This window comes from Chenopodium album, chromosome 13 (genome assembly GCF_948465745.1).
Source record: "Chenopodium album chromosome 13, dcCheAlbu1.1, whole genome shotgun sequence".
NCBI lineage: Eukaryota > Viridiplantae > Streptophyta > Magnoliopsida > Caryophyllales > Amaranthaceae > Chenopodium > Chenopodium album.
Genome location: NC_137846.1, coordinates 10,334,031 through 10,351,571, shown reverse-complemented (window position 1 = coordinate 10,351,571; position 17,541 = coordinate 10,334,031). Strand labels below are relative to the sequence as shown.

The following is a 17,541-nucleotide window of genomic DNA, read 5'->3' as shown; positions in this document are numbered from 1 at the left end:
TACCACTACCAACATGTCAACATTCACCAAGTAACATTGTCTAACACCAAAAATAAATAAATAAATGACAAAATTGTCCATAAATTTTCCACCAAAATGCCGTTTTGAGAAACTTGTATTTAGCCTTGAATTTGTGTGCAAGTTCGTGTTAAATCGGAGTAGTTATGATATTACAGTTTACTTTTCATGCTAACGTGGACTGAAAAAGAAAGGTTTACTCCATTAATAAACGTTTTTGAAAAATTTCAGACAAATTAAGTTAAGTGCGAGAGAGAATCTCATTCCCCCAGATTAGTTGATCGTTTCAGCTTCTTGGCCACTTATCTTTGTAAATCCAGCTTCTATTTCTTCACCTTCTCATACTAATCAGTGACTTTGCAGCCAAATTAAAGAAAACCCTAAGATTAAGAAATATGAAAAGAAGGAAATAAGGAAGATCTTCAACAATGGACTAATGGAGTTCACATAAGGAGAGTATCAAAAAATCAACAGGCAATTAAATCTTTAACTCATGTATTTGCACAGCACAGTCACAAACTAGTCTGAAATTAAAGCAATGAATACAGGTTGCTGAACATTGTTATTGAGAATTCAGCTCAAGGTAAAATGAAAGGTAAGATATTTTCCTATTCCTTAGAAGATGAAAAAAATGAGTAACAACCAACCTTCACCCACTGGGAAACTACTTTCAAACAAATGTTACCCCTACGCAACGAGATTAGAGCAGCCGAGTAGGGGTCAACTGTAATCACCTCTAGGCCTCTATTCCGTCTACAAAACGACGACTCAGCATTGAAAATAAAACAGCGAAAACTTATAGATCACCAGCAGGAGCAAACAACACAATATAGCAGAATGTGTAATGTTAAGAAATAAGAATTTCAAACTCAGCAGACACTTAACAACTCCTCACTCATTAATGGTAAATTGGCAAACGTTCAAAAACCAACACAGCAAAAATTTTAATTGAATTCCCAAAGTTTTGTAGAGCTAAATGAGCACACTACTACAACTAAAATTTTAGGATAAAAATTGAAATCCTCATAGATCACTTCTTCTTCTCGGTACCACCAGCAGACCTGCAGAAACATCAAAATAAACATGGTTAATCAAAAGGCAGTGATAATATGATAAACTGAATGAAATATAGATTAAACAGTGTCAAATACCTCATCTTCCTGAGAACGTTTGACATCTCCTCTCTCTTCCTCTTTGCCCTCTTGTGAGTTCCGAGCTTTCTCTTGGCCAACTTCAGTGCCCGCTTGTCCTTACCAACCTTCAACAGCTCAGTAATTCTCTTCTCATATGGAGCAAATCCAGCAACCTCTCGGATGATACTCCTTACAAAGAGTACCCTCTTGCTAGTTTTCTGCAAAGCAAAATACCAGTCAACACACGACACTTACATGAGTCACAGACATAATTAACGTAACAAAGGTATAGAACATTGAAATATTTTATCCATAATGGAATATTAGGGTGAATAGCATACCCCTGTTCTGTCTGATGGCCTTGGAGCCAATTCCTTCTTGGTGACGATGTGACCCTTGTTAAGGCCAACAATAAGACCGGTGTTTGGTGGTTTCGGAGCCATTACCTGAAAAGAAATCACACAAAACACAAATCAAAACAATGAATACATTAAAAAGAAGATAAACTAAAGAGTACACACAACTGAATGAAATGTCAATAACAAAGCAAATTAAAACATAAGCAAAACATGATCAAGAATCAAGACAACCAAATCAACAGTTGAATTAAGAAGCATATAAATTCTGCTGGACCAAAAATGAATCAGTGACTCCTAATCCTCCAGCCCACCCTTAACCATCACACATCATATGAAACTTAAGAACGCAGGCAAAGAACATACTCAAAGGGAACGCAAAATGCGATAATAAAAGGATTTGCTTAGAAATTTTAATACTACTACAACAACAACAATGACTTAGTCCCAATATGATTTAGGGTCGGCTAATACAAATCAATTGAATAGAGCATAGAAAGATAATCGATTGAATAAAAGTGGTAAACAAGTGTTTATGTAGATCAATCACTCGACCCGAAACATCACCCATATGACATAAAAGCACAATTATCAACCCATTTAAAGTTACTACACATTCATCACTCCAACAATAAGACATTCAAAATTTCCACATTCATCCCTCCAACAATAAGAAATTCAAATCATCCACATTCCCTTCTTCTCCACAACTTCACAAACCCACTTTTTTTAATTCTATTCTATAAGATTAAGACAATAAACCCCTATCATATCAATTATCCAAATCACCCAATAAAGCACTAATTACGTAGTTGCATCGCTAATTCTACCACTAATTAATTAAGCTAGAATAATACAGCAACAAAATTATGAACAGTTAGAAATTAAACAACCAAATAATTTACTAAAATTTCAAGCAAAATATTCAAAAGCAATATTATCTACTACGACAAAATAATTATTTAAAAAAATATAAAATAATCATACAATTGATCAATTATGAACCAAATATCAAATTAAATTTGAAATAAACAATAAAATTACGAGTAACATAAAATTAAAATGGAACTAGAGAATTTACTTCGGAAAAAAAAAACAAAAAAAGGATTACCTGGAGAACGAAGGGTTTCGGGATGAACTGAGGAATGGAAATGAGGAAGAACAAGAAAGAGAGTGGAGGCAACTGCGAGTGGTTTTGATATTGTTAGGGTTTTTCTCTCAACCGTTGGATTAGTTTCTTTATCCAACGGTTATGATGGCTTTATAATATGGTGGTGTAGGGTTGGTTTATTGACTTTTCAATGTTTGGGCTTTTGGCCTTTTGGGTTAATTGATTAATCATGGATGGATTGGGTGCTTGGGTCTAGTAACTTTTATTTTTTATAAAAAAGAAAAAAAACATAAAACCTAAGAAGTCGTCGGGGCGGGGCTTGGGCATTCTGAGTCTTAGTACTACTTTTCATTGTATCTCCGCTTTATATTATTTGCAACGATTAAACATTTATTACTCATGTTATATGTTAATTCGCTGTAAATAATATAAAAATTGAGGTGGTAACTTGAATGTCTGATCAATTCATGATCGATAAAAGAAAATATAAATTTACGTATACAAGTGATAAATTTGTAATTAAATCACACAATGTAGCACGAAAGTGACAAATTTGTAATTAAATTTATAACCATCATTTGAGCTATCTAAGTAATTGTGTCCAAAATTTTACAACCTTGCCCTTTGATATGCGTATTTCATTGATCAAATTCTCATCATTTTACTAAAGGGTTACGATTAACAAATGAAAATAAAAATTTCTCACTCCTTGCTGTTTAAGTGCTCCAAGTTTGATTTAAGATCGCATAAATCACTTTGACCAGTATTTGTGCTTTATACATAAGATTAATAATATGTGGAAACTTGTTAGAATCGTCTCAATATAATTTTTTCAAATACTATCTTTTAATAATTTACTAGTGAGTAACCAGAGCGTTGCCCCGGGTTACTACTTTTGTAATCGTGCAATAGGGGTATTAGATGTTTAAATAGTCAACTTTGTTATAAATGATTGGGTGTTCGAATCACCTTAATCCTATATTTTTATGTGGCATAAAGAGATGGGTAGGTGATGTGGCGTCATGAAGTGTTTGTGAAGTGACATGTTGTAATTTCAAAGGATTTGCGTGGCACATGGACGTTTTTATAAACACCTTTGTATAGATTAGTATAGATATCTACTATCATTAGTTAAAGTTTTACGCTAATTATATCAGTCAAAGTGAGACACTTAAGCAAAATATATAGAATATGGAATATTGAATTAATTTGACACGTAGAAGATATTAGGCCCAGGTGAAAGGAGAGCTTTTATCAACCTCCATTGGTTGGGCCATGTTTTTGGATGGCTTAGAACACATTTCCTGCTATTTCAATTTGGGTAATTTTTTTTGGCCCAAATTTGAAGTGGACTGATTTATGATCACCTCTATGGTTCAATTAAAAATTCAAAAACATTAAATTACTCAAAGTTTTGTCAATTTGATTGATACAAAAATGCTTATATAAATTGTCTACCAAGCAAAATCTACTTCAAGGTTAAACAATTTGATAGGTTTATGGCATATTTTTACTTATAGGCTTATAGCCTTATAGGCCGTATATGTAAGGATTTAGGGCATGTTCTCTTCGGCTTATTTTCAGTTCAGCTTTAATAAGTTAAGTTAAGTTCAATTCAGTTCAGTTTTTAATTTTCTTCTCTCATAAAATATTCAGTTCAGCTCCTATAATTTCAGTTTAGTTCAGTTCAGCTCAGTAAATCAGAACAGACCCTTATTGAACTTGTCCTTACCACATAGAAGTAGTTTTAGATTATATATGAAGGATCAAGATCAAAACTAAGAGATTAATTTATCACCACATATGAGTAATTTTGGATTATATATGAAGGATCAAGATCAAGATCAAAATTAAAAGATTAATCCATCACCACGTACAAGTAGTTTTGGATTATATATGAAGGATCAAGATAAAAAATAGTGGATTACAATTGCAAGATTCAATTTTCTAGCACATATTTACCATATGTTTAAGATTATGAAGTTTTAGTTTTAAATATGAAAAACATTAAGAGCATAGACATTAAATATGTTTTCTACGCAATAAAACAAATATTTAAGAAAATTGTACAATTTTGAGGACTCGATTGAGACACATGGTAGAAGCATCATGGTATAATTACTCAGAAAATCTAGCATCAACATCATTAGTACCAAAGACATTTCAGGTCAATGCACGTCTAATCCAACTCCAACCTACCAAGTGTTCATCTGTATACTAATCTCTCACAACTTTAAATTAGTGAAGATTAGCTGCTCTTTAGTCATGATCAGATAAGCTGTTAACATGTGAATTTCACAGATCAAATTATGACATAATCTTTGCTTTTGTTGCCAGATATTCCACCCTCTTGATCTCCATGTGGCATAGCTATAGTATCCTACTTCTCACCTTTCTACAACATGTCTATTATACAATCGAGTAGACATGTATATCGAGACATCATATACTTGGTACTCCTTTAAATTACGTCATTTGTATTCGGCATTCATTTTAAACATAAATCCGCCTTTGAAATCATAACCTTCATCTTTGAGTATTCGAATCCAAGAATGTATGCAGGAAAACTGTAATGATACTGAACTTCGGCAGTGTTAACACTGCTCCTGACATTTTGCATAGTCAACTAGATTCTCCAGGTCACAAACACTGGATTAAATTTTGGTTCATTTTAGAATTTGATGTTTTCTTTGGTACTGGTTGACTATTAAACTCCCAACCAAAATGTAATTAAGTTAGAATACTTTGCCAGTTGCCACAACCTGTCATCTGCTCAGCATAGTACTGAATTAGTTATACTCCTTTATCCGGAATTAATTTTCACATTGATAGTGTAATTTGAATTAACAATCCGACAACCAAATCCGGTCAATTGTAGCATACTCCATAATTCCATATTAAACTAAACATAATCGGGAATATTGGAGATTACCTTTACAAAGATAATCCAATCAACAAATACATTAAATTAAATCAACACTCAAATTACAATGAAAACTCATTACATTCATTATTTATTCCTCATAGTAGAATCTAAAAACAACCACAACAATTTGGCAAAAAAAAAAAAAAAAAAAACCTAAAAAATAGAAAGAAAAATTACAAATTACAAATCAAAATAAAATAAAATTATTATGGTCTTTTATTAGAAGAATTCATCTTCTCATAAAATCTAATGGAAAGAAGAGATAAAGACAAATGAACCTCATCCTTCCCCAACCGATTATTCCCACCTTTAACAGCACGCGCCGGAATCGCAGTCGACGGAGGCAGAATCGGCTGAGCAGAGCTCGAAGAAGACGGGGCGGTCTTTGCGTGATTAAGCGCGTGAAGGCGACGAAACCCACCAAGTGCAAGAACAACAGATCTAAGTTGACGAGTACTATAATTAATACTATTACTCCATTGACGAGTACAGATCAACTCCCATAATCGTTCATCTTGAGCAGTCCGATTCCATTGTTTGCTTACGCATGAGGCTGTGGCTAGGGTTTTACCGTCGGCGTGTTTGAATACTTCGTAGAGGAGGTTTTCGTCGAGTTTTGCGAATTGAGAATCGGAATCAGAATCGGAATTGGAATTGGAATTGGAATTGGGATGATTTTGATGTTGAATTAATGGGATGAATTTGGGTTTTTTGGAGATTGTTGAGGGATTTGGATTGGAATCGGAGTTCATAGCTCGTTTCATGGTGGGTTGGGTTGGGTTGGGTGGGAGGAGAGTAAAAGGTGAGGAGATAGGGAGGAGAGAGAAAATGAAGAAGAGAGAGAGTAAAAGGGGGTGTGGGTTGTGTGGAAAAGAGGGGGCATAGGCGAGAGGGAAACCCACCTCACGGGTTTCCGGTCATCCAACTTTCCAACAACATGACAACCATCATTCTCTTTTGCTTATTTTCAATTCACTTCAGCTTCAATCAATCCAGCTCATTTCAGTACAGTTTCAATTTTCTTCTCTTATATAATATTTAATTCACTTCATTTCAATTCAGCTCAGTGCAGTAAATCAAAACAGACCCTGAGTTAATCAACTTTTTTCCCCCCCAAATTTGATTAATTAATTATTCGTACAATACTCCATAGATTAGTACGAGATACTCCTTGCGTTTTTAAATGTTCATTCTACGTGAATAACACCACCTCATGCTAAAAATAGTTTTAGGTTGTGTTGGGTCGTGCTTCGTGTCAGACTTACGTGCTTTGGGTTAGTTAGGCCTTGTTCATGACTTTCGAGTCTGGTTAGGCCGGACCGCGGACCGAAGTTGTCGAAAAGTTGGCCCGTGCATGGCCCAGGCCCACGTGTCATCATGATGGCTTGCGTGTCTAAGAAAAATTGCATTGATTTTAGCATGCTTTATTATATTGTGCCTTATCATGCTTCTCTTAAATAAAGGCGGCACACGGCCCACACGAACAGTTTCGTGTTGTGCTTTTTATCATGTCTTGCTTTTTTCGCGTCCGTGTCACGCCGTGTCATGCTTTTTTCGTGTTGGGTTGTGCCAGGCTTCAATCCGGCTTGGCCCAGTTCTATCTTTACCTCATGCACCACAGTACTATACATTCGCTTCTATCTATTAATGGTGCAGTAGTAACATTTACGAGTATTCATTAAGCTTAAATGAGCAAATTTGTACTCCGTAGACTGTAGTACATAGTATATAATACTCCCTCTGTCCCTAATTGTTTGCTCCACTTTCCTTTTTAAGGTGTCCCCAAAAGATTGCCCCATACGACTTTTGGCATGTTTTCCCACTTGCACTCTCTCTATCTCTTTCCTCGTTGATATTTTGTGTCAACCCATGTGCACCATTTTTTGCCCAAAGCCTTAATAAAGTGGATTTATGATTTGGGGCAAACAATTGGAGACAGAGGGAGTACAAAGTAATTAAAAAAAAGGTGGTTATGCAGTTATGCTAACCTTCAACCACAAAACTTCGAGTCCTTTGTTTAAAAATTGTGCCAATTTAACTGGCTAGTATACGAAGAAGTTAAGTTGAATAGAGTAAAATATTGTACAAGTGGATTTTTGGAAATTAATAAACAATACTAGTGCAATATCTCGTATTTTTATACGTATTTTATTTAAAATAAGTATTTGAGAAGTATTTAATTGAATTTAAATGTTTTATTTAAAGTATTTTATTTATTTATTTTAATAAATTAGAAATATTTTATAAAAGAAAAGTTTATTTAATTAATTATTTTAATTAAGTTGGGGTTTAATTTAGGAAAGTTTATTTTAGTAAAGTTTTATTAGGGATAGGATTAGGAAAATTAAAATGGGAAAGTTTAGGGAGAAGGGTTTTAGAGAAGGGTATAAATTTCCCACATATGAGGCGAATCAAACTTTGCCCAGAGTGGAGAAAACCCAAGGTAAACTTCTCTCTCCTTTTTCCTTATTTTCTTTTTTTTTTCTTTTCCTTCTCCCCTTCCCCTTCTTTTTTTTCGGCCACCCCCACCACCACTGCCAGCCACCGGCAGCAGGTGGCTGCCGCCGCCAGCAGCACCATGTAATCCCCCGTATTTTTAAATATATTATTAATGAAATTATATTTTATTCATAATATTTATTTGTATTTTTTTCGGACTTAATTTCAAAAGTTTCAAATTATTTTTGGGTTTGATGAACGATTTTATTACAAAGAGCTTTTTATGAACCTTTCTTCACTAATTTATATCCAGCAAACAAACCAAACCCACTTTCCTTTCTTAATTGGCCCATTAATTTTATGAGGCCCAATCTTAAAACTAACCCTACACCATTCTCTCTCCTATAAATACCCCATACATCCCCAAAATTTCCCACACAAAAAGGTTAGTCTTATTTTCATCCTACTTTGTTTCATTATTTTGCTTAATGTAATTTAATTGTTTTGGGTTTTGATTTTAGTATAAAGATTATATTTTTAGTATTAAATTATATTTTAATGGTATAAAGATTATAAATTTCAGATTATACTTATGTTATAAATTTCATATTTTATGAATTATAAACCTAGGGTTTCAATTTATTGAAAATCATGATTTTAGGGTTTTTATGAACAATTGATTTAGGGCTTTTATAGTAATGATGTTTTAAAATTTTGGTGATTATATTACTAATTAGTTTCCAGATTATTTTGAACACGTAAATTCGTATTTTAATGTTTAGATTTCGGTTCGTTAATATTAATCCCGTTTTAATCCCGATCAGGTTCTGAACTCATCCGATTTTGACAAAAAAGTAGTGTTTTCCATGTGGAAACGATGTTTTAAGAAAGACTCACTACTATGGTAGTGAGCACCACCCTCTCGTGGCCAAATTCTGCCTCTAAATATGATTTTCGGGCAGTTTTTCATTTTTAACGAAGTTTTTTTTATTTTTAAAATTTTATCCTTGAGTTTGATTAATAAAATTAATTATGTTTAAAGTTAATTAAGCATATAAATATGTTTTATTTATTTTAATAAGTTTTTCATCATATTATATTGTTGGAAATTACTTGGGATAGTAATATTAATTGTTGGTTGTTTTCTAGGAAGTGATTATTCCCTAGGAGAATTTTAAGTGATTAAAAGTGGCTCAAAAGGATTGTTTGTATGAGGTACGTACATGTCTACTTCGTTATAAGTAGTATCATGTTTAGGTACCAAAAGGAAAGAACTTAGTTTTATGATTAGTGAACACTTGGATGGAAATTGTTTGGTTACACCTTGATTTAATTCATGTGCTTATGTTTATGAGATATGTTTTGGTGAATTGATTATGTTTGTATGGAATTATGGATGAAAACATGTTGAGTTAGATTGGATTAATTGTTTGTATGGAATTTTGATACAAACATATTCTATTGGATTGGTTTGTTAACCACATTTGGATGATTAAAGGATTGGAATCGAATGGTTTAAGTGGAATGAAGTTATTAATTATTCCACAAGGTTATTATTATTTATTTATTACTCAATCATAACTTGTTAGTATGTTGAGTAAAGGTGGATTAAGCCGAAATGGCTAGGTGAGTTGACTATGTTCAACAATTTTGGATAATTTGGAAGTTTAATGGAATTAAAGGTTAAGTTGTGATGTGATCACCATTGTCCTAAATAAGATTAAAAACGAATTGATGTATGATTGTTATGTATGGTCTTCTTGATTGAGTTGGCTATTAATTAAAATTGTAATCACGTAAAGTGAAACATGGATGAGCAATAAAACTCTGGAAAGCGTGCACTTCTAGAGTATTGACAATTATGGGTTGGGGTACACGGTGGTAGCCCGTGGCTTTTCGAGGCTTGTTTGATCAACATGTCCTCTTCTCTTTTGGTATTTACATTTTATTTTATAATGAAAGTTAGATGGGATCCTAGACTAACTTTGTGAGAATGGAGTCGCGCCCATTCTTGCATCGCGCTAAACTTTTATTTCAAATGGTCATTTGGGACCTGGATTGGACAACCTGGTCTATTGCTTACTCCAAACTAAATTAATTAAATTGAATATAATGAGTCAAGTGTTTGGAATTAGTTAGTAAGTATGTTGAGATAGTTGAATTGTTTAAGTGTGGAGTCTTGATTAATGAATTCGTGTTGTATGTTTATTTATTATAATTAATTGAGCATGCTAGGTTTGTACGTTGTAGCTTGTATGTACTCAGCTTTGCTGATTGCGTGCTTTTGTGTGTGTTATCTTTGGTCATGGCCTTCGCCTTTCAATGACCCTGTGATGATCCAATTATTACACTTGTATTATTGGGGAGCAGTATTGCACAGGCTAGCTTGATGATGTGCAGTTCGGGATTTGACAATCGCATTGTCAAGGGATGGTGTGATTGAGTGTATTCGTTTTTTTGTGTTGAACTTATTTATGCTTTGCAATTTCATTTATGTTTTGGACTTTGATTATTGGTTTGATTTTAAATAAGGGCCTTTATGGTTCCGATTTGTAATTTTTGGCTTATTCGTTTTCTAAACAACGTTATTTTAAATACTTAAGTTTGATTTTTCCGCTGCGATACTTTGATAAAGCCTTAACGTTTTAACACGTGGCGGTAACATGTCAATGGTTCTCCACTATTTTATTTAAAGTAAGTGGTTTGGAAAAGGGAGAATTATTGGGGTGTTACAAAGTGGTATCAGAGCGTAACCACTTGTGGGATTTACGTAGGGATCTTCATATCCCAACGTGGTTTTTGTTTAGGAATGAACTTGTTAATAAAGAACTAGGATTAAAATTGACATAGGTTAAGTCATTTCAAGAGTGTTTCTTTATGTGCTCGTGCTTATTTATGTGTTTCTTTTTATGTGACTAGCTTTGAGTTCGAGGGCGAACTCCTTTTTAAGGGGGATAGTATGTAATACCCCTACTATTTTATTACTGTATCTATATATTTTATACTTCCTAATTATAAGTTTCGGGACGAAACTTGTTTTAAGGAGGGTAGATTGTAATACCCGAATATTTTATGATTTTATATATAGTTTATTTTTATTTATTAAATAACTTTCCTATTCTCATATTTTTATTTTAGAGTTCGGAAAGTTTTAAAACCCTATTTTAATTTAAATAGGACTCCTTTTATCAACAACTATAAATTATCTTAAACCCTATTAACCATAAAACGATATTTTATCAAAAAAAAATGTTAATTTTGTTTTAAAAGTCAATTTAATCCTAGATCTAAATATTAATTATGGGTTTTGTGATTTGATTTTTCATGTTTGATTAGAAGTATTATATTAATTAATTTTCAGATTATGTTTTTAATTAAAAAGCCCCAATTTTTGAAACCCTAGGTTCTTGATTTATAAATTATTGAAGGATTATGATATATAATGGTGTAAACCTTTGATTAAAGTGTTTTAAGACCAATTTACAGCAAGATTTAATTAAAATAAAGTGCTGGAATTTTTGGTAAAGCATTAGAAATCAAGTTTCTTTAAGAAATTTTAATTACCCATTAATTGAGATTTAATTATAATGTTTTAAATATAATTTCAGCTTATTTTAAATAAATTATGAGGGGTTTTATAATAGTATATATTGCTGGAAATTTGTGTAGAGTGGGTTTTAATATTCTTTTATGATTTTAAATTGTAGGAGACTTTGAAGTGAGTGATTTCTATTAATTGTGGCGATATTAAGATCGTATTCAAGGTACGTTCGCGTACTTAGCATAATTATGTTGATGTAATAGCATGCTAAATGTGTTTGATTGATTACAAGTAGTATCATGCTAGGTTTGGATTGGAAATTATGATTTGGATGTTATTGGTGATTGGATTATGAAGCATGATTTATTTGTGATGGAATATTGGATGGAAAATAATAGTTTGGAATATTAATTATGAACCACATATTTATTTATGGCATGATAGAGAGCATGTTTGATTCAACTAAATATTTAATTTGGTTTGGAATATTGAAAAGGAATTTTATTATGGTTCATATAATCTTTATTGATGCTTTAAGCATGAGGAAGGAGCTATATAAGTGTCTATGTACACGAGGAATAAATTGTATGTTGGTGCCTTAGTGCACTTAAGGTGTTTTAAACACCGAGGGATAGGATTTGTGGCGCTTTATGCGTTTAAGGTGTCATTGGCACCGAGGTAGAATTAAAAAGGGTTCAACATTAAATATTATGTGATCATTAACTATTCAAGAATTAAATTGATGTATTTGATTGTTTGAATAATTATTGTTGATTGAATGATTATGGTTTGAGAGTCATCACCAAGTTAAATAATCGGTAAATAACGTAAAGTGAAAGAGATTACGCACCAAAACTCTTGCAACGTATATACCTTGAGTATGAACATATGGGGGGAGTTATGGGGTTTTATATTTAACCATAACTTCTAATGGAGTACAGGACGCTGTATATTCCTTTTTATTATTATTATGCGCAGGAATTCCGCCACCTATGTGTGGTTTTTGATGCTGGCACGGTTAGCTCCCGTGTCAGTAACCTCAATTTATTGGGGGAGGCTAGGGGGAAACCCGTTCGATGCGTAATCAATGCTAAATAAATTATTTAGTGTCTAGTGAGAATTTTTATTGAATGTGGTATGCTTGAAAAACAGGTGCAACAAGGTAAGTAGTGTGTTGATAGGAAATTGTATATTAGTGTGTTAATTACGCTTATGTACTCAGCCTTGCTGATTGTGTGTTCTGTGTGTTTGTTGGCCTTGTCTTTATCTTGGCCCTATGATGACCCATTTTCAATGGAGAGTAGTGGAAATAGGTAGAGATAAGTTTTTCAGGTGTTGAAGCATATTCATGAAGGGGCATGAGTGAAGAGCGTATCATGCTAGTTTCCATAAGTTTATGATGTGTTTATCGCTTTAATTATTTATGATAATATTATTATGCGTGGCTAACGAAAAGGTTTTGAAGTTGGTTTGGTTTTAATAAGGGCCTATAATGATTCCAAGTTGTAGGTTGATTTTATTTTACTTCGTTTGACTTTATTTTCGTTGATTTACTTTTTAAGTTGACTTGTTTTGAAAGGGTTTGAAATTAGTCTTCCGCTGTGTGTCTTTGATAGTTGCCTTAGCCGTTATCACGGTGGCGGTAATATCTTAGATATTCCTAATTAAAGTTTTAAACAGAGCAAAACAGGTATTTTAAAAGAAAGGAATTTCTAGGGTGTTACAACTAGCTAGTAGAAAGAGATACAATGGGCATAGTAAACATAGTTGTGAAAGGACCATCTCAACCAAAAACTTAGGCTAATGGTTAGATCGGTTTATATACTCTATCAATAATAATATAGATTTACGGGGCAAATAAAAGAAGATGAATGCAATAGTATATTACGAATATGGGTGTTCGCGGTGCGGTTTGGATCCCAACCACAAAATTGCGGTTTGCACTTTTTTCAAACCACACCAAACCGCACCGCAAAATGCAGTTTGATACGGTGCGGTTTGCGGTTTAGCCACATTTTTTAAAAAATTGTAAATAATTTTTTTTTAAAAAAACTTTTTATTTTATTTTGTGATTATTATTATTAATATATAATTTAAATATTAAACTCTTTTTTAATTTTTAATTAGCTAATAGTAAAAAAATTACATAATAATTTTAAGCTATTTTATGTACTTTTTAATAGAAATAGTATAAACACTACAAGAAAAATGTCTTTTTGTAGCGATTATTTCGTAGCGATTGTACATTCGCTACAATATGCAAGTATGTTTGTGAAATCATTAAGGAAGTCGTATCATTTTACAATCGCCATGGTTTTCCCAAATAAAATCGATACGGAAAACATAATAATATATATCCACACTATTTTTACACATTTATATAATTTTGAAAATCGTATCATTTACAATCGCCACTAAATCCCAAAAATCGATACGAAAAGTCTTTTCAACACTAGATATATAAATATTGTTTGACAAAGAAAACATAAAATATATCATAGCTTATTGGTGAAACATTTACTATAAGAGTTTGAGGTTGCATGTTCGAATCTTATAAATATCATAGTTATGCATTTTGTTTTTTTTTGAAGAAAATGAGTTCAACATTTATAGCGATTGTAATCGCTACAATAATCACCACGATTGGATGTAGTTTTTCGTATCGATTATTGAGGCCAACCCCAACGATATTAAAACCACTACTAAAGGCTAAGGCAACGGAGGATATTGTATCGAATGACCATTCGTTGGGAAAGCTTTTTGTTGCAATTATAATCGATACTAAAGGTTAAAATAATTGCTACGAAAAGGTTATTTTCTTGTAGTGAAAATTCTTTTTTTTTTAAAAAAAAAGAAATAGTATAAAATTGGTATACGGTTTGCGGTTGGACGAACTAAACTGCAAACCGCATCAAAGTACGATTTGCAGTGCGGTTTGGTCAAAAATATTTTAGAAACCGCGTCAAACCGCAAAAGTGCAATTTGGTCATTTTCGAAAACCGCATCGCAATTTTCAAACCGCAAACCACACCAAATAGCAAAATTACAGTTTGGTGCGGTCCAAACCGCACTCTGAACAGCCCTAATACGAGTACTAATATAATCCCTTAATTTGCATGTACAAAATGCGGAGTACTAAGTTTCAATCATGCCTTCAAGCCTTTTTTATCCTCAATGTTTTGTGTTTTTAAATTTTCTTCTTCTCTAACATTAGCTTCTTGGCAATAATCTTAGGGTGTGTTCTGATTTACTTAAAACAACTAAATTGAACTGAATTGATTGAGGCTGAACTGAACTGAGAATAAAGATGAAATGAATTGTTTATGAGAGAAGGAAATTAGAAACTAAAGTAAACTGATTGGAGTTGAATTGAACTGAATTAAATTGGTTGGAGGTGAGCTGAACTGAACTACACTGAACTAAACTGAAATTAAGCTCAACAGAACAGGCCCTTAGTTTTAACTAATTTAAAGAACATACTCAATTATGAGAACATTATCACATCTATTTTGGGTTTAAATTATGACTCTTCATATAGATACAATTGACAAATACATAAATGATTGAATAATGTAAGCTTTCGTTCATGTATTCCCACAATTTGTACTAGTACAACCCAATTAACAACGAGTTTAGGTCAATAGGTCCACTATACTTAATTTTACCAAACAACTAAGAAAACATCACATCATATACATATGAGTATGACTAACAATGTAGCCAAGACATGAACTCAATACTCCTAATCTAATCCTAGTGTTTGCATGAACATCGTCAGTGATGGAATTAAATTCTCTTTCCTACCCTACTACATTTATTTAATTCATGGCATGTATACCTTGTTTCACGTATAAGATTAAGGATTGAAGGCTAAGACAATTTTCCTACAAAATCTCAGCTAAATAAGCTAATACAGTAATACCAAAAGTTTAAGTGAGGCTTGATTTCATGAAATTAAAGACACGAGAAATATACTCATTAATGATATTAAATCAAAGTGAATATAAAATAACCAATATTAAACATGTACTAGTAATCTAGTATATGTATTATTGTTTCATTTCCTTACTTTATACTCCGTATTACGCATCTCAAGGGTGAGCAGAGTACACCCAATGTTTGTTTTTATTTTATTTTTTAAGAAAACACCCAATGTTTAATTGAGGCTTGACTATTTGACATTAAAGGCATAAATAAATTAAATCAGAATGAATAGGAAAGAAACACCATATGATATGCCTGTGATACAAGGATAATACCTTTTTTTTTTTTTTTTTACAAGAAAGAATAATGATAATGACAGTTAATTAAAAATGTATATATTGATGATAAAAGGAAAAGGAAACATGTGGCGCAGGTGGTTTGAGATTGTAATTAATTAATTATATTTAGGTATCTATCTATCTATTAACTTATACTAAAAGCGAACCTATAATGACACTTGGCACAATTTCATTAACTGTTTTCCCGCCAATTTCATTATTTCCGTATTTAATTGTTATTATATTTTATAATATTATTATTATTTTTTTTATATTTTATTATATACTTATATTCTTATATATTATTATAACATAATATTTGTGTATGATTCTATTGCATAATATTATTATTAAACTAATATAAGAAAATATATACATAGTAAATATATCAACGATATCGTTCACAAAATAGAAATAATGTGAAAAAGGCAGTATAAAATCTTTTCAAACTTCCAATATTATTTTTATACTCCACAATACATACTATCTAAATATAGTTAAATTTACCATTAAATATTACTTTTATGCATGATTGACAAGGTAATAAAAGAACATGGAAAAGACAAATTTACATGGAAAAGTTAAATTTGCACAAATATTGTTGCAAATGAATTGGAGGAAGTTTTGGTAAAAAAATGATATTAATGGTACTTGAATAAAGCAAATAGGACTATCATTTTGGGATTTAAAATTGGTATAAGTGACTATCAATAAGGGAAGGAGGGAGTATGTACCTGCCACGACCTTATATATGAATCTAAAAGTTTAACTACAAAAATGTTGTATGGTATAAAAAAAAATTCAATATAAAAGAACAATCTTGTGACGATATATGTATTAAAGTATATGATTATAAGAATGGTTAACACTTACTAATTTAACTTCCAATTCTTCGTAAAAAAAAAAAAATAAAAAAAAAACCATCTCTTATAGATGGATATAGCCCTATAACAATTCTTCATTAAAAAAAAATAAAAAAACAAAATCCATTACAAAAAGATCTTATATAATGACCATGATTAATAATAATAATAATAATTCAATTCTATCCGTGCATGGCACGGGTCTTATACTAGTAAATAAATAAATATGAAGTTCTTTCTTAAAACCGAATTCATATGCAAATTACATATTGTCAAGATAGAAGATAAATATTATTGTCAAATTCATACCTCAAAGAACAATAACATTGCTTATTTTAGAAATCAAGGAGTATATGATTGAAAGATATTTTTGTTGCAAACTTGCAAATTATTACTCTCTTTGTTTTTCTTAAGAAACTAACTTCTCTCTTTAATTGACTCAAAGGTAACCCAAGTAAAGGCAATAATTACTACCTATAAAGAGGAAAATTCAAAAGTATTTATAACAATCAATTATTGATGTAAATGTACGCATGGTGAGAAAATGAGGCCCAAATTTATATTGGTTACATAGTGTTGTCACTTTACTACAATGAAGATTAATATTTCATCCAATTTTTAAGAGCAACTCCAATGGTTGTTGTTAGGGAGTTGTTTGCAATATTAAATAATCACTAGCTATTAGTTTGACCATTGGAGCTACAAAATGCAATTAGCTTGGCTGAGCAAATTAGCTTTGTCGAGCTAATTTGCATGGAGAAAAACTTACCAAAAAAATTAAAAAATAGAATCAATAAAATGAAATAAAAAAGTTAGTTAAGGAGGTGAAAAATTTAAATTGTAAGCTAATAGCCAGCCATTGGAGGTCAAAGTAGGTACAATGACAATTAGT

At 31.8% G+C, this 17,541-nt stretch overlaps 1 protein-coding gene and 1 pseudogene across 1 annotated transcript; both read right to left on the bottom strand.

Moving 5' to 3' along the window:
• Window positions 1-848: 848 nt before the first annotated feature.
• LOC145576270 (large ribosomal subunit protein eL36y-like) lies at window positions 849-2,758 on the bottom strand. Its single transcript, XM_081634053.1, has 4 exons — window positions 2,619-2,758; window positions 1,493-1,597; window positions 1,170-1,369; window positions 849-1,079 (listed from the first exon to the last, which is right to left on the bottom strand). The coding sequence occupies exons 2-4, from the start codon at window positions 1,592-1,594 to the stop codon at window positions 1,049-1,051; spliced, it is 333 nt and encodes a 110-aa protein (XP_081490179.1). The 5' UTR covers window positions 1,595-1,597; window positions 2,619-2,758; the 3' UTR covers window positions 849-1,048.
• A 2,992-nt stretch (window positions 2,759-5,750) lies between these two features.
• On the bottom strand, window positions 5,751-6,296 carry LOC145575195 (F-box protein GID2 pseudogene; annotated as a pseudogene).
• Between the last annotated feature and the right edge of the window lie 11,245 nt (window positions 6,297-17,541).